The sequence below is a fragment of the Medicago sativa genome, chromosome 8 (genome assembly GCF_051527215.1).
Source record: "Medicago sativa cultivar Bolivia chromosome 8, Bolivia_mono, whole genome shotgun sequence".
Taxonomy (NCBI): Eukaryota; Viridiplantae; Streptophyta; class Magnoliopsida; order Fabales; family Fabaceae; genus Medicago; species Medicago sativa.
The window spans coordinates 53,823,313-53,843,494 of NC_140756.1; the positions used below are offsets into that span (position 1 = coordinate 53,823,313).

General features: G+C 34.9%; 1 protein-coding gene and 2 pseudogenes across 2 annotated transcripts; 2 read left to right on the top strand and 1 right to left on the bottom strand.

Annotated features, from left to right (window-relative positions):
• The first annotated feature begins 4,765 nt into the window (after positions 1 to 4,765).
• LOC146899542 (putative FBD-associated F-box protein At5g56430) lies at positions 4,766 to 7,812 on the top strand (annotated as a pseudogene). Its single transcript, XR_015023906.1, has 5 exons — positions 4,766 to 4,873; positions 4,935 to 5,692; positions 6,007 to 6,156; positions 6,278 to 6,563; positions 7,505 to 7,812. The product of XR_015023906.1 is annotated as a putative FBD-associated F-box protein At5g56430 (transcript).
• A 4,336-nt stretch (positions 7,813 to 12,148) lies between these two features.
• On the top strand, positions 12,149 to 15,921 carry LOC146899543 (putative FBD-associated F-box protein At5g50270). Its single transcript, XM_085738581.1, has 5 exons — positions 12,149 to 12,848; positions 13,200 to 13,632; positions 13,939 to 14,088; positions 14,207 to 14,492; positions 15,481 to 15,921. The coding sequence occupies exons 1-4, from the start codon at positions 12,382 to 12,384 to the stop codon at positions 14,489 to 14,491; spliced, it is 1,335 nt and encodes a 444-aa protein (XP_085594707.1). The 5' UTR covers positions 12,149 to 12,381; the 3' UTR covers position 14,492; positions 15,481 to 15,921.
• A 1,092-nt stretch (positions 15,922 to 17,013) lies between these two features.
• On the bottom strand, positions 17,014 to 18,738 carry LOC146899544 (F-box/FBD/LRR-repeat protein At4g26340-like; annotated as a pseudogene).
• Between the last annotated feature and the right edge of the window lie 1,444 nt (positions 18,739 to 20,182).

Genomic DNA, 20,182 nt, shown 5'->3' on the forward strand with positions numbered 1-20,182 from the left:
CGACTCAAATATATACTATATAAACCTTGTAAATAATCAAGTGTGCCGATAAAAAAAAATATTGTGTATGTATATTGGAAAATTATACATTTAATTTTAAACTATAATCATTACTTGTTTCACAAGTTATTTGAGGAAAAGCCATGAAAAAGTAAGAAAATGCCTTATTATGCTTTTTATATCTTACTTAACCCTCCCTCAAAAAAAAAATCTTACTTAACCCATTTGTGCAGAAAATAAGTGATCAAGACTTGAACAAATGAAAGAAACACAAAAAGGAGCAAAAACAAGCAAGCTGTCGCCATGGCCACAACCTGTCGCCATAGCGGGAAATGACAAGAAAAAAAACCAATTTGCTACTGCCTAAATGTCGCCATGGCCACATCCTGTCGCCATGGCCACATCCTGTCGCCATGACGACAAATGTCCTGCCCGGCAGGAAAAGGCGGTTTAAGGCAAGTGATGACGTGGCAGAAACCCACTGGCAAAGAAAGTTGATGTCGTCTTGCGACAAATGTCCTGCCGGGCCAGAATGTCAAATTGTGCAGAAAGTATAAAAGCCCATTTCCTTCATTTCAGAGATGATTCTATTACATTTATAGAGGGAGAATAAGCCGAAATTCTTCTATTTTCATAGAGCAAGGGTGTTTGAGTGTGGATTCATCAAGATTCTTGGAGAAATTAAGTTCTTGGCATGGATCTTCATCTTTCTTTCCACTTTTGTAATGTTCTCATGACAATGATGAACTAAATCTCCTTAGTTGGGATTAGAGGTACTTGATTAAGTTGATAATGTAATCTTTTGATCTTTCAATATATGATTCTAGCAATTTACATGATATTGAAGTTATTCTTGCAATTCATTTCCTATCTTTGATTTAATTGTTATTGAAAAGTACTTTTGAATCTATGTTTAGAATATTCATCTATCAAAACAATGGTTCTAGACATGGAATCAATGTTTTGATAATCACACAAAGTATCGGGACTTAAAGCTTTCGGATCGTTTAATAGATGGAGAAATCGTCAATTAAACGATACGATCGACTATTGGATTGTATAATAGTTTGGGAAATCAACGATTGAACAATACAATTGATTTCACAAGAATATTTGGACACGAATAGTCTTGTTGAGCGATACGTGATAATATCGGAAAAACGCTAGAATCCATATATGTGATTATTAGGTTATGTTTGACGCTTAACCAAGGAACTCTAATTCCAACATTTTTACGCCTTATTACTCTCCATTTTTATCTTCGCAATTTAGTTTCCATCGTTTTAAACAAACAACAAATCAAACTATAGCTTAGAATGATATCGATTGTTGAATGGCTTAGAATATCGCACCAGTCCCTGTGGAGACGATAACAAAAATACTTACTTTTGATACTACATCATCCGCACAATGGGGGTAATCGTCCTTTCAGGTTTGAGGCTGCCTGGTTAACTCACATAAACTTTCATACTTTTTTAAATAACAAGTGGACTAGAGGTAGAGATTTTCTACACCTTCTGCATGATTTGACTCCTAACCTGAAAGAATGGAACCAAGAGGTTTTTGGCAACATTTTCAGAAGGAAAAGGGAGTTATTATCTAGATTGAATGGTATCCAAAATAGTCCTAGATATGGTTACATCAATTTCCTTGATTCTTTGGAGAAAGATTTACAAGACCAACTTGCAACTACTTTGTATCAAGAGGAGTGCTTGTGGTTTCAGAAGTCGCACAGTCAATGGATAGCTTATGGAGATCGTAATACGAAGTACTACCATTCTCAAACCTTTGTCAGAAGAAGGAAAAACAAATTTTTGACTCTTCGAGACAGTGAAGGGGGTTGGGTTGATGACCCCGATCATCTAAAAAACATTGTGCGTGATTACTATGTTAATTGGGTTAACCCTTCTCTTATATCTTCTATTAATAATACTCACATTATGATGATCCCTAAGATTGATAAACCTGAATTTGTCTCTCAATTTAAACCTATTGCTTTATGTAATGTTATTTATAAGATAATTTCAAAGGTTATTGTCAACAGAATCAAGCCGTTGCTTGATGGTATTATTTCTCCGTATCAGTCCAGTTTTATTCCAGGTAGAAGTATCCACCATAATATTATTGTGGCTCAAGAGATGGTACATTCCATGGCTAGAATGAAAGGCAACAAGATGTTCATGTCCATCAAAATTGACCTAGAAAAAGCTTATGATCGCATCAATTGGAATTTTGTGGAGAATTGCTTAGAGGAATGTAAATTCCCTCCTAATCTCATTCAAATTATCTGTGATTGCATATCTTCGCCTAGTTACAAAATTTTGTGGAATGGGGACAAAACTGACACTTTCACTCCCACTAGAGGAATTCGTCAAGTAGACCCTCTCTCCCCTTACCTTTTTGTTATTTGCATGGAGTGATTGTCTCATATCATTTCAGACCGGGTGGAAGCTCAGTATTGGAAACCAATGCGGGCAGGTAGGTATGGCCCTCAAATTTCTCACCTTCTTTTTGCTGACGATCTTCTTCTTTTTGTAGAGGCTTCTATTGAGAAGACACATTGTGTGATGCATTATTTGGATATGTTTTGTCAAGCTTCTGGGCAACGTATTAATGGCCAAAAGACTAAAATTTTCTTCTCAAAAAATGTGGACAACCAGTTCCGTCAGGATATTTTGCAACACACAAGTTTCACTCAAGCTAATAGTTTAGGCAGGTATCTTGGAGCTAACATAGCTCCAGGAAGAACTTCCAGGGGAAATTTCAGCCACATCATCAACAAAATTCAGAATAGACTTAGTGGATGGAAGCAACAATGTTTGAGTCTTGCAGACAGAATTACTCTTTCAAAGTTTGTCCTTAGTTCTATTCCTTATTATCATATGGAGTATGCTAAGCTACCTAATGCTATTTGCAGTGAGATGGAAAAAATCCAAAGAGGTTTTGTTTGGGGGGATACAGAACATATCCGCAAAGCTCATTTGATTAGTTGGGATACCTGTTGTTTACCCAAGAAGGATGGGGGTCTTGGATTTAAAAGGCCTCATTTGATGAATGAGGCTTTCCTCATTAAAATCATATGGAACCTTATTAACAAGCCTAATGACCTTTGATGCAGGGTGTTATATAGTAAGTATAGGAGAAATAATGATTTGAAGATAACTATAAACTCTCAACCTTATGATTCTCCTTTATGGAAAGCTCTTACTAAGGTGTGGGATGATTTTCAAAGAAACATCATCTGGCAAATAAGAGATGGTAATAATGTCAATTTCTGGTTGGATAAGTGAGGTCCAAACAACAATTCCCTCATTTCTCTAGCGACAAATTCGTATGTGGATACCACTCTTCTTGTCAGGGATGTGATGAGTTCTTCTGGTAATTGGGATCAAAATTTCCTTTTTGATAACTTGCCTAACAACATAGCTGAAAAGGTGTTAGCTCTCCCTGCTCCTTCTAGTGGTGATGGTCTTGATATTATTGGTTGGGGAGGCACGAGTACGCGACAATTCTCGGTCCAAAGTGCTTACGACATGAAAGACGGAAATCATGCTAATACCGAAAGGGATTGGAAAAGTTTGTGGAATTGGAAGGGTCCGCAACGTATTCAAACCTTCATTTGGTTGGTTGCTCACGATCGCATTTTAACTAATTATCGTCAAAGTAGATGGGGTGTTGGCATATCCCCAATTTGTCCTTGTTGTGGGAGTGAGGATGAAACTACTCTTCATGTACTCAGAGACTGCACTTATGCAACTCAGGTATGGATCAGACTTGTACCTTCAGATTGTATAACTGACTTTTTTTTTTCCTTTGATTGCAGGAATTAGGTTTTTACAAACCTCAACAAGCGTCAAAACAGAGATCTCAACTCTAAGTGGAAGACAACTTTCATGACTACTTGCTGGTATATTTTGAAATGGCGGAACAAGTCAGTCTTCGAGGAAAATTTCCAGAGGCCGGAGAATCCCACAAGTATCATCCAAAAGTTTACAAGTGATATTGAAGATTGTACACTTAATCATTTTCAAATGGATCTTCGACACACTGAAACAATTTATATTGGCTGGAAATATCCTCAAGAGGGATGGATCAAACTCAATTGTGATGGAGCTTGCAAAGAGAATGGAGATCGCTCGGGTTGTTGAGGCTTACTTCGGGATGCTAATGGTAGATGGATCAAAGGTTTTGTCCGCAAGATTGGCGCTTGTGATGCTCTTCATGCAGAGATGTGGGGTATGTACCTTGGTCTAGAGTTGGCTTGGAGGGACGGTATTTCTCAGCTTTGCGTTGAAAGTGATTCAAAGTTGCTTTTGACATGATAACAAATAATTGCAAGATGAATGAGACAACCCCTGTGCTCATTCGGCGTATTCAAAATATTTTGAATCGTAATGGGCGGATTTAGGTTCATCACACTTTGAGAGAAGACAACAGAAGTGTTGATTGACTTGCCAACTTCATCCTTACCATGGATTCATGGAATTTTACTATTTTGGAGACCCCTTCTAGTGAGCTCAATAGTCTCCTCTTTGATGACATCTTTAGAGTTTATATGCCTAGAAATGCTCGTTTAATTGTTTAATTTTTCTTTTGGGCTTCGGCCCTCGTGTACTAAAAAAAAAGATAGGATTGTGCCAACCATAAAATTCAACTTTAAGATTAATCGGACGGTACGACACAAAAAAGCTTATAATATGAAAAGAAACACTCGATCAAAACCTAAACGTAATCGTAAATATCCAATCTCTGCGCAGAAGAGACCAACCAGATAAGAGCGGTGCGATAGATCCGGTATTTGTCCGACGAACGGCAGTGGAGATTGTCTCCAGAACGGCGGTTTGATTGGCTTGGTCACATTATCTTCCGGCTGGTATTTATACTGCATTTGTTTTTCTTAACCCCAAATGGATAGTTCAAATTTGTTGAATTAGGAGGAACACAAATTTGGAATCAACGATGGCAGAGTCAAGCGTGGAACCACGGAAAGAAGAAGAAGAAGAAGAGGAGGAGGAGGAGGATGATTTCACAGACAGGATTAGTAGTTTACCGGATTGTATACTTTGCCATATAATGTCCTTCCTCCCGAGTCCGACCATTACCTCTGTGAGGACTATGAGTCTTGTGTCTCGTAGGTGGCGCCACCTCTGGCAGCAGCTACAAGTCTTCCTCTTTATAGACGAGAACGACGACGTAGATTTCAACGACTTTCCATTGTTCGTCAACACTGTGCCCACCCTCCGCAGATTCCCCAACATTCGAAAATTTTGTCTCGTTCTCTGTTTTACTTTTCCGGATTGGGAAAACATGTTTAAGTCATGGGAAGAACCTCCTACTATGCAGGTACGACAATGTGAATCCAATAGTTTCCTTTCTCTCTGCCTGCCCCGTGCTGGAAACTCTGGAAATGCCCTTTTACAATATAGACATATCTTTGACCAAAGTTCCCGTCCCACCTTCCTCCAGCTCCAACAGATTGAAATCCACAAATCACAATTTTAATTGGACTTATTTTGAGTTAGATATAGATCCCCGTGTCACATTGGGCATCATTGGAAACTTTAATAGTATGGTGGAAGTATTTCTCGATGTCATTTCCTCCGATGAAGACGAATTTGTCGACCCTATTCTCAAAGACATCCGAGATTACAAATATGAAATTTCTCTACTTTCGCGTCATTTGACATCAAAGGTGAAGTTTTTTTTTTTGTTTGAATGGAAAATGTTAGTAATTAGTTCTTATGGTTTAGATGTTTTTTGAGATACGTAGTTGGTACTAATATTGCACCATCACCTGTTGTTATCGTGTACAAGCAGTGCCCACTTCCTACCCCTGTTATAACTTATCCTGAATTTAGAAATTTACTTCATCTAAATTTATTTCCTTGTTTTTATGTTTTATTTTGAATGGCTAATGCTAGTAATTAGTTGTTATGCTTTATATGTTTTTTGATATACGTAGTTGGTACTAATATTGCACCATCGCTTGTTATCATGTACAAGCAGTGGCCACTTTCTGCCCCTGTTCTAAGTTATCCAGAGTTTCACAAATTAGATCATCTAAAGTTCATTCTTCCATGTTTCAACTCAAATCTTCTGGTCCACGTGCTTGAGAAATGCCACAAGCTTCGAGTTCTCATCATTCAGAGCAGCAAGGTTTGTTGACTTCTCAATTTTAATTTAATCAATGTCTAGTTTGTCTATATATGCATGCATGAATCTATCTGTGCGAAAATATATTTTTGAGTCATGGCATGTCGTCTCTTGTTGCTGGTAGGAGGAACCACCACCACTGAGAACCTGGCAGCCGGAGTCAACAGTTTCTGAATGTCTCAAATCCCACCTCACCTATGTTCACATAGAAGGATATCAAGGACTTGAAGATGAGTTAACATTTGTTGAATATATTTTGCGGAACGGGCTTGTTTTGGAGACAATGCTTATTTTCTTTGATATTTCAATGGACAAAACAAACAAGGACTGCTCTTTCAAAAGATTATCTGAGATACCAATGGGTTCTGCCACATGCCAACTTAAATTTAACTCTGTTATATCTCCTTAAGGTGAAAACTCTCACTCTCTTGACAATTGAATGTGCTTTGTATTCTTACATGCATGTTAGTTTCACCATATTTTCAGTTACTTTAGTGGAACTACATAATTTTCTATACCCCCAATGTATCCTAATTTTCTTTGATCCATCTTGGTCTTTTTCTTTTACTTGATGAAATGTTGTTTTGCCTTTACAAAAAAAACTTTTCCGTTGTTTAGTTAGTTAGTTAGATTAGATAATGGATAGTGAGTGAGGTGGCTAGTGTCTTATAAGATTATAGAAATGATAGAGCCTTGTACTCATTTCATCATCTGTTCAATATGATTCTGTGTGAGAATTTCTCTCAAACTTCACGCTATCAAGCTTCGTTTTTACTTTCCTCTCCTGATTTTGCGATTTCCAGCAAAATTAGACGTACCTTGTGTTTTTACAAGCATGTCACTAGTGGTCAGTGGTCACATTTTCAACTATATTGTGGCTGAAATGCTTAACTCCAAACCCCCGAAGTATCCAAATTTTATTTGTTTTAGTTAGTTTCTCATTATAATTCCTAATTGGGATTAAATGTATACTGGAATTTAAAGTTTTTGGTTGATTAAAGTTTCATTGTCATCTATGTTATGTATCTGTTTGATTTTGTGTTAAACAAGCAATCAATTTTGATGTTTACCAATTCATGGGAAATTTGAGTACAAAGTTTACACAAACTGTGTTTGATTTGAAAGTTGTTTGTGTTACACTGATAGCTATAGGTTAAGGCCTCAATTTTGTCCTTTAATAAGGGAAAGTGCACTTTGATGCATCTACATCACCTTTGTCAATGAAGCAATCTGTTTTAATATGGTTAATTAATTTTGTCCTATAATTAGTTAATTAATTTAGATGTTAAGCAATTATTTGGCTGTAAACTTTCTGGGATTTGAATAACATTTTCTGAGATATGTTTGGCAGTGCGCATTTGGAGTGTCGTGATTTATTAAGCTGGCAGCATCATCTTTGGTCACATGCTTGGGGCTTCAGTAAAAAGAGAAATTGGGAGCAAACGAACAAATGTGTATTTTGCAATTCAGTTAGTTTGTTTTTTTGGTTGGCTCATATCAAGATTCAAGACATGGTACACAAAATGCCATCATTGTTATTTCATATCTTTTGTGTTTGGAAAAAGTTGTGGATGCTACTAAAATATTATCCTTGTGATTTTGAAGTGCAAACTGGGAACATGTTACACATTTTTAATCACAAGAATTTGATTTCCTTTAGAGAGCCTTGTTCTCTGTTGCAGTCATTCTAGTTCTGGACATGAATCATAATGTTGGATTTAATATTAATTATGCGCGAAATTGTTATTGTTTAGGTTCTTGGATGGTTTTTTTTTTGAAGAAACAGTTCTCATTTGAAAATCAAACTGTTCAGCAATGCAATAACCAGTCAATATTGTATGTCATTGATCATGAGGCTATGATGCAAAAACTTTCATAAATCTAGTTTTATCAGGAACTCTATACATTTTACTTTTTATTTTTTTACTAATAGGAGCTCTAGCCTTCAAATGTAGCTTAAGTGGTTAAGTTGAAATGGTTCAAAGACTTGGAGAAAAGAATTCAATATGAATAGGTATCCGTATCACCGTATGCCGCATGGTTGGAGAGTGTATTAGGAGATAGACTAGAATAACTAATGCATATCCTTTTTTTCTCCAATAAACTATTTTTTCAACCTTGAGTCTCTGCAGCCACTTCTCCAATAAGGCCAAATTGAAATTCAAATATTTATTCGTGAGTAAACTTTAACTTAATATATACTATTAACCACAGATCACAAATGGCATTTTACAATGCAAATCATCTTCTGTTACATAGGTGAAGGTGTCTAGGTTCATGTATTGAGCAATGGTTTTCAATCATGCACTAACTAGACGATCTTGTTTATCATATTAGGCTGTGGTTTCTTATACGAAGTTATGAATTGACTATAAACTCAAAGCAGTTTTAGAAGGAACAATTTTGTTTCTAATGTTCTACCTTTTGAAAATGGAAAGCTCTACATTGGGCAAAAGAAAATGCTTTTGTATTTGAGTCCCAAATTTAGCATCCGTCAGAAAATCTCTTATTTATAAATGTTAACCCGTCAAGCTATCCTTAATGGCTTCTTCTCGAGAACAATTTCACCACTAAGCCATTGACAATTTTCTTGATTTAATTTTGCTTCCATTAATTGATATCCAATATCAATCGCCCTTTTAAACAAATCATTATTGTGTATGTATATTGGAAAAAAATATTGTGTCCCCGTGAGCATAGCTCAGTTGCCAGGGACATGCATTGTTATATGCAGGGGCCGGGGTTCGAACCTCGGACACCCCACTTATTCACCTTGAAAAAGGTGAATTCTAGCCACTAGGCTACCTGACCAAAAAAATAAAAATTATTGTGTATGTATATTGGAAAATTATACATTGAAAAATTATACATTTAAACTATTTCTTGTGTCTTCTTCACATATTTATATTGAAGTACTTTTCTTCCCAAACTATTTCTTGTGTCTTCTTCACATATTTATATTGAAGTATTTTTCTTCCCGTAAAATCTACTAAGGTTTTTTTAATATTGCAAAAACCAAAATGAATAAATGGATTATTAAGTGTGACATAATCATGAGACATCATTAAACAATAGGACATTTTTCTTAAAACATCTGTAATTAAACTTTAGTGTGAAGTGAGATAGCATTGAAACATCGAGATTATTTTGTGAGTACACTGATGATCACATCTTACGAATCATGGATAAGGAGTTATCAAGTCTTCACATAGACACCAATACTTCCTAAAAACACATGGAAAATACGTTTTTGCCCTAGCAGTAATTAACTACATCTGACACCAGCTGCAGTTAAATACAAACTGATTTTGCTACACTTAAGTGCAGTTGTTGGCATAGAGTCAATTGTGATTTTACGCGTTTCGGTAGAAAAATCAAAATAAATCGAGGCTTATTCGGAATGCTACGAAACTTTACAGATCATCTATGTGTATTTTTATAGGTGTCTGCAAAAAAATCAGCTCAAAATTCGATTTTTAGGTCGATGTTTTGGTTTCTTGAGTTTTTGGCGCATTAAAAATTCATATTTAATCCGTCCGTTGTCGTAAAATTCTAAATTTTTTGTGGGAAATGTTTTTTTATGTCCTTTGAATGTGTGCAGAAAAATATGAAAAAAATTAAACCTCTGTAACTTTTTTGGATGCGCAGTTGGGAAAATATTTGCGATTTTTACGCGTTTCGGTAAAAAATTAAAATAAATTGAGGCTTAGTTGAAATACTACGAAAATTTGCAAATCCTCTATCTGTAGTTTCATAGAGATGTCTGTAAAAAAAAAACTCAAAATTAGATTTCTAGGTTAATGTTTTGGTGTCTTCAATTTTAGCACGTTAAAAATTAATATTTAATCCGTCCCATGTCGAAAAATTCAAATTTTTTATGGGAGATTGTTTTTTGTCCTAAACATGTGTGCAAAATATTTTGAAAAAATTCAACCTCTATGTGATTTTTCCGGACTCGCTCTTGGAAATAAGTTGCAATTTTGCACAGTTTGGTCGAAAAATCAAAATAAATCAAGACTTAGTTGGAATGCTACGAAACTTTATAGACACCTCTATGAAAATACATATAGAGGATTCGCAAAGTTTCATAGCATTTCAAATAAGCCTCGATTTATTTTGATTTTTCGACTGAAACGTGTAAAATCACAATTGATGCTCTGTAAGGAACCAAACTTCAGTGCAGCTGAGCCAGCTGTAGTTAACCGCGGTTGGGAGCCAACGATAGTTAATTGCAGTCGGAAAGACGTAACAGTAGTTAACTGCAGCTGAGGGCAAAAACGTATTTTCCATGTGTTTTTAGGAAGTATTTGTGGTCAAAAAAGCAATTTTCATATTTATATTGGATTGGCCCGCCATGATTTTTTTCTTCATACGAAGAACAGTAGTTACTTTGTGCTGCTTGAGAATTTGATGCAAAGCATTGAACTCTGGCGGCACGTTATCATCCTGTTGCTTGTCTTCTGTCTGAAGCTTCTCTCTTTTTACTTCTACCGAATGAATCTGCTGTTCTTTTCCACAAAAGAAGAAGTCACCTTTACCTTCTTGAGTAAAGTGATCACTTGCTCCAGATTTTGCTCCTCCATCTCCTCTTTAGCTGTCATTGATTGTGTGTTTTTGGTTGATTCCATGGTTACGGCCTATTTCACGCAATAATTGCAAGTTCAAGAAAATTTCCTAACAAGAATAAGTTTGCGATTGATTTTAAATTTAAATTAGGCTTAGGTTTAATTCTTATGTGGTTAGTTGACTCTATGTAGGCTCGACCTAAATTAACTATTATAGTCAATACCTAATGTTGTTACTAATAAAACCTAAGATTCTATGACTCTTATTATTAAATGCTAATAATAATCCTAAATACAAAATTAAACAAACTGACTCTTAAAATTAACCTAATTAAAACTAGGCTCGATCTAATGTAGATATTATAACAATTGTTATTTTTACTACAACTTCCTAAATGCTATGCGAAATATTAAATCAGAAATGATAAATATGACTTAAACCTAGACTAAAAAATTAAAATAGAAATAAACGAGCTTTGTGGGAAACATGTTTGCAGGAATTAAACATGCATGTCATTTCATGCTGCAAGGTCAAATCACAATAACACAACCCTGTGTGCTTGCATGCAAATGCTTTTGCTAAGTCAGATCACAATAATAGATTAATAGGGGCCCGTGACCTTACATGCTTCGGTTTTGCACGCATCAAATGGGTGGAAACAATTTTAAACACATTAAACTTACAACTACTCTACTCCACCCGTCTCTAAATAATAGTCATTTAAGGTTTATGTACGATTATTAAAAAAATGATTAATTGTGTTGATTTTGATGATAAAATTAGTATTATTTACCAAAACATTCTTATTAATTGTAGTTAGTGGAGTAGTTAAGTTGAATGAAATTCAATAAATAAGGGTATAATAATGAAAAAAATAAATGTTGCATTAGTATTTTAAGGTGACAATTATTTTGAGAAAAAGAAAAAATAGTAAAAAGACAATTATTGTGAGACGAATGAAGTATTAATTCCACCTTTTTTTTTCTTTCATTATAAATAGTTTTTGACTTTATTAATATTTCAAACTAGTCTTTGATTAAAATTTCTCAATTAAATTTTGTGTTTATGTTTTTATCACATCATAATGGGCTAAATTGAGAATTTTTTTACAAAGAGATTTTCAAATATTAAAAAAGTCAAGGATTAATTTGGGAATGACCTACAAAGACAAGAATCAATTTGGTGTTTATTCAATGAGCAATGATAGATATACATCTTTAATGTATACACCAATTTGTACCACTCTGAAATTTTTTATATCAATTAACTAAATATATGGTATGTTTGACCACGTTTCTTTAGTTGTATGACCACTAATTTTCCAGAATTTATTTGGTTAACTAAATAGAAAAATAGCGGTAACGCGTATTATAGCTGCGTGACCATATTTGTAGCTTATAAATATTTTAGTCGCGTATCAAGGGTGTCTATCCATCTTTATAAAGATATCCATGCGCAAATAGACCAACGAAACGGTGCGATAGATCCGGTATTTGTCCGACGAACGGCAGTGGAGATTGTCTCCAGAACGGCGGTTTGATTGGCTTGGTCACATTATCTTCCGGCCGGTATTTATACTGCATTTGTTTTTCTTAACTCCAAATGGATTACTACATAGTTCAAATTTGTTGAATTAGGAGGAACACAAATTTGGAATCAACGATGACAGAGTCAAGCGTTGAACCACGAAAAGAAGAGGTGGAGGAGGAGGAGGAGGAGGATTTCACAGACAGGATTAGTAGTTTACCGGACTGTATACTTTGCCATATATTGTCCTTCCTTCCGAGTCCGACCATTACCTCTGTGAGGACTATGAGTCTTGTGTCTCGTAGGTGGCGCCACCTCTGGCAGCAGCTACAAGTCTTCCACTTTATCGATGAGGACGAAGACGTAGAGTTCAATGACTTTCCATTATTCGTCAACACTGTGCTCACCCTCCGCAGATTCCCCAACATTCGAAAATTTTGTCTCGATGTCTGTTTTCATTTTCCGGATTGGGAAAACATGTTTAAGTTATGGATCCGTACTGCTACTGGGCCCCACCTTGAAGAACTCTATCTCTCCACTCATGACTTTGTTGAACTCTCTTCTACCCTCTTCATCAACTGCAACAACCTCGTTTCCCTCAGGTAATCTAATTTGTTTTCGCTAATAGCTAGTTTCATTCAAAAACCTTTAAATAAGTAGAATTGGTTTGCACGGAGACTTCTGATTGAATGCATGTCCCGGTGTCCGACACCAACACTTGTGATTACATTGAATTATTTAGTTTTCCAAATTTTTATCCATGTATTAGTGTTGTGTCTAGCGTGTGTGTGCTTCATAGGTCTGACTTCTGTTTCAAAATTGTTTTAATCCTATGAAATTGCCAAAATACTCATGTCTTAATGCTGGAAATCAATTTTGGTATAAATTTTACATATTATCTTCAAATAGACAATGTTATATACAATCTCTCTTGTCTCTTGAAAACACTGCAGTCTTACGTGTGTAGAAATCAAAATTAAAGTTCAACATTGTTCATTTCATTTTCCATCACTGAAGAAGCTGTATCTACTCGACTTCGATGCTGTGGATCCAATAGTTTCCTTTCTCTCCGTCTGCCCCGTGCTGGAAACACTGGATTGTGATTACTTTTGCTATAAAGACATATCTTTGACCAACGTTCCTGTTCCACCTTCCTCCAGCTCCAAGAGATTGAAATCTACCAATCACAATTTCACTTGGACTTATTTTAAGTTAGATATAGATCCCCGTGTCACATTGGGCATCATTGGAAACTTTAATAATATGGTGGAAGCATTTCTCGATGTCCTTTCCCCAGGTGAAGGCGAATTTTTCGACCCTATTCTCAAAGACATCCGAGATGACCAATATGATATTTCTCTACTTTCGCGTCATTTGACATCAAAGGTGAAGTTTTTATTTTTGAATGGAAAATGTTAGTAATTAGTTCTTATGGTTTATATGTTTTTTGATGTACGTAGTTGGTACTAATATTGCACCATCGCCTGTTGTTATCGTGTACAAGCAGTGCCCACTTCCTGCCCATTATAACTTATCCAGAATTTGGAAATTTACTTCATCTAAATTTATTTCATTGTTTTTATTTTTGACTGGCTAATGCTAGTAATTGGTTGTTATGCATTATATGTTTTTGATATACGTAGTTGGTACTAATATTGCACCGCACCATCGCTTGTTATCATGTACAATCAGTGGCCACTTTCTGCCCCTGTTCTAAGGTATCCAGAGTTTCGCAAATTAGATCGTCTAAAGTTCATTCTTCCATGTTTCAACTCAAATCTTCTGGTCCATGTGCTTGAGAAATGCCACAAGCTTCGAGTTCTCATCATTCAGAGCAGCAAGGTATGTTGACTTCTCAAGTTTAATTTAATATATGTCTGGTTTGTCTATATATGCATGCAATCTATCTGTGCAAAAATATATTTTTGAGTCATGGCATGGTGTCTCTTGTTGCTGGTAGGAGGAACCACCACCATTGAAAACATGGCAGCCAGAGTCAACAGTTTCTGAATGTCTCAAATCCCACCTGACATATATTCACGTACAAGGATATCAAGGACTTGAAGATGAGTTAACATTTGTTGAATATATTTTGCGGAACGGGCTTGTTTTGGAGACAGTGCTTATTTTCTTTGATATTTCAATGGACAAAACAAACAAGGACTGCTCGTTCAAAAGATTATCTGAGATAACAATTGGTTCTTCCACGTGTCAACTTAAATTTAACCATGTTATATCTCCTTAAGGTGAAAACTCTCACTCTCTTGACAGTTGAAGGTGTTAATTTAGACTGGCTTTAGTCTTGAGTTCTTGACAATTGAATGTGCTTAGTATTCTTACATGCATGTTAGTTTCACCATATTTTCAATTACTGTAGTGGAACTACATAATTTTCTATATCCCCAATGTATCCTAATTTTCTTTGATCCATCTTGGTCTTTTTCTTTTACTTAATGAAATGTTGTTTTGCCTTTACAAAAAAATCTTTTCCGTTGTTTAGTTAGTTAGTTAGAGTAGATAATGGATAGTGAGTGAGGTGATTAGTGTCTTATAAGATTATAGAAATGATAGAGCCTTGTACTCATTTCATCATCTGTTCAATATGATTTCGTGTGAGAATTTCTCTCAAACTTCAAGCCATCAAGCTTTGTTTTTACTTTCCTCTCCTGATTATGTGATTTCCAACAAAATTAGACGTACCTCGTGTTTTTACAAGCATGTCACTAGTGGTCAGTGGTCACATTTTCAACTATATTGTGGCTGAAATGCTTAACTCGAAACCCCCGAAGTATCCAAATTTTATTTGATTTAGTTAGTTTCTCATTATAATTCCTAATTGGGATTAAATGTATACTGGTATTTAAAGCTTTTGGTTGATTAAAGTTTCATTGTCACCTATGTTATGTATTTGTTTGATTTTGTGTTAAAAACAAGCAATCAATTTTGATGTTTACCAATTCATGGGAAATTTGAGTACAAAGTTTACACAAACTGTGTTTGATTTGAAAGTTGTTTGTGTTTGACTGACATAGCTATAGGTTAAGGCCTCAATTTTGTCCTTCAATAAGGGAAAGTGCACTTTGATGTATCTACATCACCTTTGTCAATGAAGCACCCTCTGTTATAATATGGTTAATTAATTTTGTCTTATAATTAGTTAATTAATTCAGATGTTAAGCAATTATTTGGTTGTAAACTTTACGGAATTTGAATAACACTTTCCATGTTTGGCAGTCCGCATTTGGAGTGTCGTGATTTCTTAAGCTGGCAGCATCATCTTTGGTCATATGATTTGGGGCTTCAGTAAAAAGAGAAACCGGGAGCAAACGAACAAATATGTATTTTGCAATTCAGTTAGTATGTTTTTTTTTGGTTGGCTAATATCAAGATTGCAATATGCTGTAGTTGTCCTAGTGAATAGTGATGCTCTTAAAATTGTTATTGGATTTTGTTAGAAGTCAAAATCTGTTGCTTAGATGGCTTTTGGATTTTGTTAGAAGTCAAAATCTGTTGCTTAGACTTGCTTAGATACCACAATTAACTGTTGCCTGTATTTCATATCTTTTGGGTTTGGAAAAGTTGTGGATGCTAGTAAGTTATTATCCTTGTGATTCTGAAGTGCAAACTGGGAACATGTTACGCATTTTTAATCAGAAGAATTTGATTTCCTTCGGAGAGCCTTGTTCATGGTAGTCGTTCTAGTTTTGGACATGGATTTATATTAATTTAGAGTATGCGTGAAATTGTTATAATGCTATATAAAAAAAAATAAGTTTGTTTGAAAAGTTGTAACAAAATTGTTGTAATGCTTTGCACACTCCAACATCTTTGCATATAGCATTACTATAATAATTCGAATCAGTCAAGTTATCTAATAACCAAGACAAAGCAAGTTGAGAATGGATGCAACTATCGCCTTCTGTTGCCCAAACTACTGCTTCTCACAAAATTGAGTTTTGGAATGCATGCTAAGCCAACTTAAAATTATACAAACACAGACATGATCTTAGTCGGAAATAAGAAAACGAAGCCAACAACAGCAGAGGCCACTCCAAAATAAGACAACGAACAGAAAAAGTAATCAAACTTATTATCCGCATAGGTGTGTATGACTATAAACATGAGGGGTCTTCGAATTAAGAATTTTAAGTTTTCAAATGAGTTTATAGGAGTCCTCACAGGTATGACTATAAATTTTACCGTATACTATTAATATAAATATAAATGGTATGCATTTGGAATTCACTAAATAGTAATTCGGTAATCGACAAAAAAAAAAAATCTTAGACTATACAATGAATTGAAAATGTTGCTATGCAAACATAAAAAATACACAAATATATTAAGATTTTTTAGCAATAATAACTAGAGCAAAAAGAAGAAAGTCAGTAAGTTGGCATAAGTGGCACAAAATCTAGAAGTTTTTCCAACAATATCAGTAAGCATGTAAAGATCATCACTTTCTCAACCTTATAAATTTAGCAAATTTCAACTATTGCAAAGATCAAAATACTAAATCAAACATTGTTACACATGAAACACTAGAATAACAATTTAATGTAGTACAAAGTAAGGATCTCATTTAAGCATATTTATGAGAAAACAAATAGATCAAATATAATTTGGTTACATTGGGGATATGGAATTACGTAGTTCTGCCACACTAGTTGAAAATGCGGTAATAGTGACAGCAAGTTATTACAAAATTCAGCCTTAATTAACTTCAATTAACTAGGACGGATAAAAAAGAGACGGAGAGTTTTTACCTTAAGAAGAAACATCTGGGTCAAATTTAAGTTGGCATCTGACAGAGCCCTTCGATACATTTGTTAATCTTTTGATAGAATGGTACTTGTTTGTTATGTCCATTGAAATATCAACAAAAACAAGCATTGTCTCCAAAACAAGTCCGTTCCGCAAAATATATTTAGCAAATGTCAGCTCATCTTCAAGTCCTTGATATCCTTCTATGTGAATATAGGTCAGGTGGGACTTGAGACATTCAGAAACTCTTGTTGACTCCGGCTGCCATGTTCTCAATGGTGGTTGTTCCTCCTATGAGCAACAAGGGACACCAAGCCGTGACTCAAAAATATATTTGTGTACAAATGGAGACATACATGCATGTATATATAGACCGACCAAAGAATGTTTGAATTAAATTTGAAAATCCAACAAACCTTGTTGCTCTGAATTATGAGAACTTGAAGCATGTGGCATTGCTCAAGACAATGGACCAGAAGATTTGAGTTGAAACATGGAAGGATGAACTTCAAATGATGTAAATCGCGAAATTCAGGATAATTTAGAACAGGTGCATGAGTTGGCCACTGCACATACACGATAACAACAAGTGATGACGACGCAATATTAGAACCAAACTACACATTTAAAAACATGTAAACCATAAAAGTAAAACTTCACCTTTGACATCGAATGATGCAACTGTAGATAAACATCCTCATAGTTAATTATGAGGCTTGTATGAAATTCACTTCTGGTATCTTGGATGAGGTTGAGAATAGGGTCTACAAATTGACTTTCAGCCGGGAAAAAAACATCAAAAAATGCTTCCACCATATTACGAAAGTTACCAACGATGCCCAATTTAAAACGTCCTTCATTTATATTAAAGTAACTCCAGGTGAAATTGTCATCAGTGGATATCAAGCTGTTCGAGCTGGAGGAAGGTGTCACTAGAACTTTGGTCAAAGACATGTCATCATCGGAAGAAAGGTAAACGTAAACCTGCAAAGTCTCCAGCCTGGGGCAGCCAGCGAGAAAGAAAACTAATTCGTTCTGATCCACAATATCATTGCCGAGAGACAACATCTTCAGTGATGGAAAATAAACGGAATTTGCACTGTTAATATTGCAGTGCATCGTTTCGATTGAACCGTGAAGACTGCAGTATTAGAAAAAATATGATTCAAAAGTGAAAGTGTGTTTGGACATTAAAACATGAGTATCCTGCAATTAAGATGGGATTAAAAATTAATTTAAAAACAGAAGTTACCTGAGGGAAACGAGGTTGGTGCAATTGATAAAGAGTGAACGAGGGATATCTATACAACCATCAACATTGAGATAAAGTTGTTGAAGGTGGGGTCCAATGGCAGCAAGGATCCACGCTTCAGCATTCTTGGATTGTAACTTTTCAAGAACACAACCCCTTTGAAGGCGATCAAAGGCGAAAGTGAGATGGAAGTTTTGAATGTCGCGGGATTTGCGGAGGACTAGAACAGAGTTTACTAATGATGAAACTGTTTGGAACGTTGTGTGGTGAAAGTCGAAATACAAGACCTGAAGATCCTTCCAGAGATGAAGATACCTGTGAGAGACAAGGCTCATCGTAGTAACGGAAGTTTTTGTGGGGAGGAAGGACATGATATGGCATAACAACGAGTCCGGTAGACTGCTCAACCTGTCGACGACAGGGTCGTATTCTTCTTGTGCTTTCAGTCGTTTCATCATCCTTGACTCCTCCGCCATCGACGTCGATTCAGCAAGCGTGGTAACTAGAACTGACGAGGGTGTGATTTTTTTTTTGGTAGTGAGGAGTGTGTGTGATTGAGTGAGTGTTTTAGGGTTTATAGAGGGTATTTATATACACAGTGTGCACATACTAATACCGTTACAAAAAAAATCAGGAGCTAATTATGTTATGAAAGTTAATGTGTACCAAAAATAAAATCATAAACCTTCCCCAATTTTTTCTCTATTAAAAACAAATTAAAACAAACCCACTTTATAAAATACGCGAACTTGATCTTTTTTAAAATAACAAACAAACTGAATCTTAATCTCAATCAAAACAAATTTTTCTATAATTCAACTTCTAAATATCTGAAAAGTTAAAAACTATTTACAATTTACTTTTTGTGTCTTTTGTAACGAAAGATCCTTGTTTAGCCGAGAGAAAATAACTTTCAAAAGATTAATGTGATTTTTTTTGTGTCTTTTGTAACGAAAGATCCTTGTTTAGCTGAGATAAAATAACTTTCAAAAGATTAATGTGATTTTGTAACAAAAAATTCCTTTTATATTGATGCATCTAAACAAACAATTTTTTTTAAAATATTTTATTACGATAACCAAACACAAAATAAATTATGATTTTTTATAAAAAAAATAATAAAACAAATCACTAAATTATTGAATTTTAAATTATTTTTATTTTAATTCGCAACAAGCCCTTCAAAAGTTGTAACTATTATTTTTATTTTTATTTTAAATTATTGTAAGTTGTAACTATTAGGATTGTTGTTGGTGCTTAGTAGTAGTGGACTATGGTATAATGGGCCTCTCAAAATAAGCCCAAATATTATGATACACGTTAACAAAAGTAACAAAACTCATGTGTAAAGAAATCAATACAAAACATTGATATATTTTTAAAAATAATTTGTATATTTTGGTTTTTCATTAGTTTTTAGATGAGTCATTTAGTTTAATACGATTAAATGTAGATATTATTTTTAAGTATTAATCATGTGGGTTAATTTGATTCGTCAAAAAAAAAATGTGGGTTAATTTGAAGAATGAGTTTGTAAAATTATAAGTATTTATATGTGACTTGAATTTTTTTTTTTTTAAATTTTTAAGAGATCGAGACATAGGGTTTAATAGTATATATATTCTTTTTATAATGACCGAGTTATATGACTGAGTCAATCGATTCAATCCGATTCTGTCATGCGGTTCGACCGTTGACCCAGTGGTTCAACCAAAGAACCAGTGACCCAGTAGCCTTACCGAGTCGACGACCGGTCCAAGTTTTAAAACTATGATACCAATGCACCTCCCCCATTGTTTTCAATACAAGTCCTCTTTGACTAAGAGACGTGCCATTTTTCTGCGCCAAGAATCATAGTGACCAGCATCACTTCTACTACGTTCTCGACATTCCTCAGTACATGTCTTGAACTTGTTACGA

Coding starts and splice junctions, on each gene's coding strand:
- LOC146899543 (XM_085738581.1), top strand. CDS start 12,382: ATGACAGAGTCAAGCGTTGAACCACGAAAAGAAGAGGTGGAGGAGGAG. Junction 13,633..13,938: donor CGCGTCATTTGACATCAAAG/GTGAAGTTTTTA, acceptor ATGTACAATCAG/TGGCCACTTTCTGCCCCTGT. Junction 14,089..14,206: donor TCATCATTCAGAGCAGCAAG/GTATGTTGACTT, acceptor TGTTGCTGGTAG/GAGGAACCACCACCATTGAA.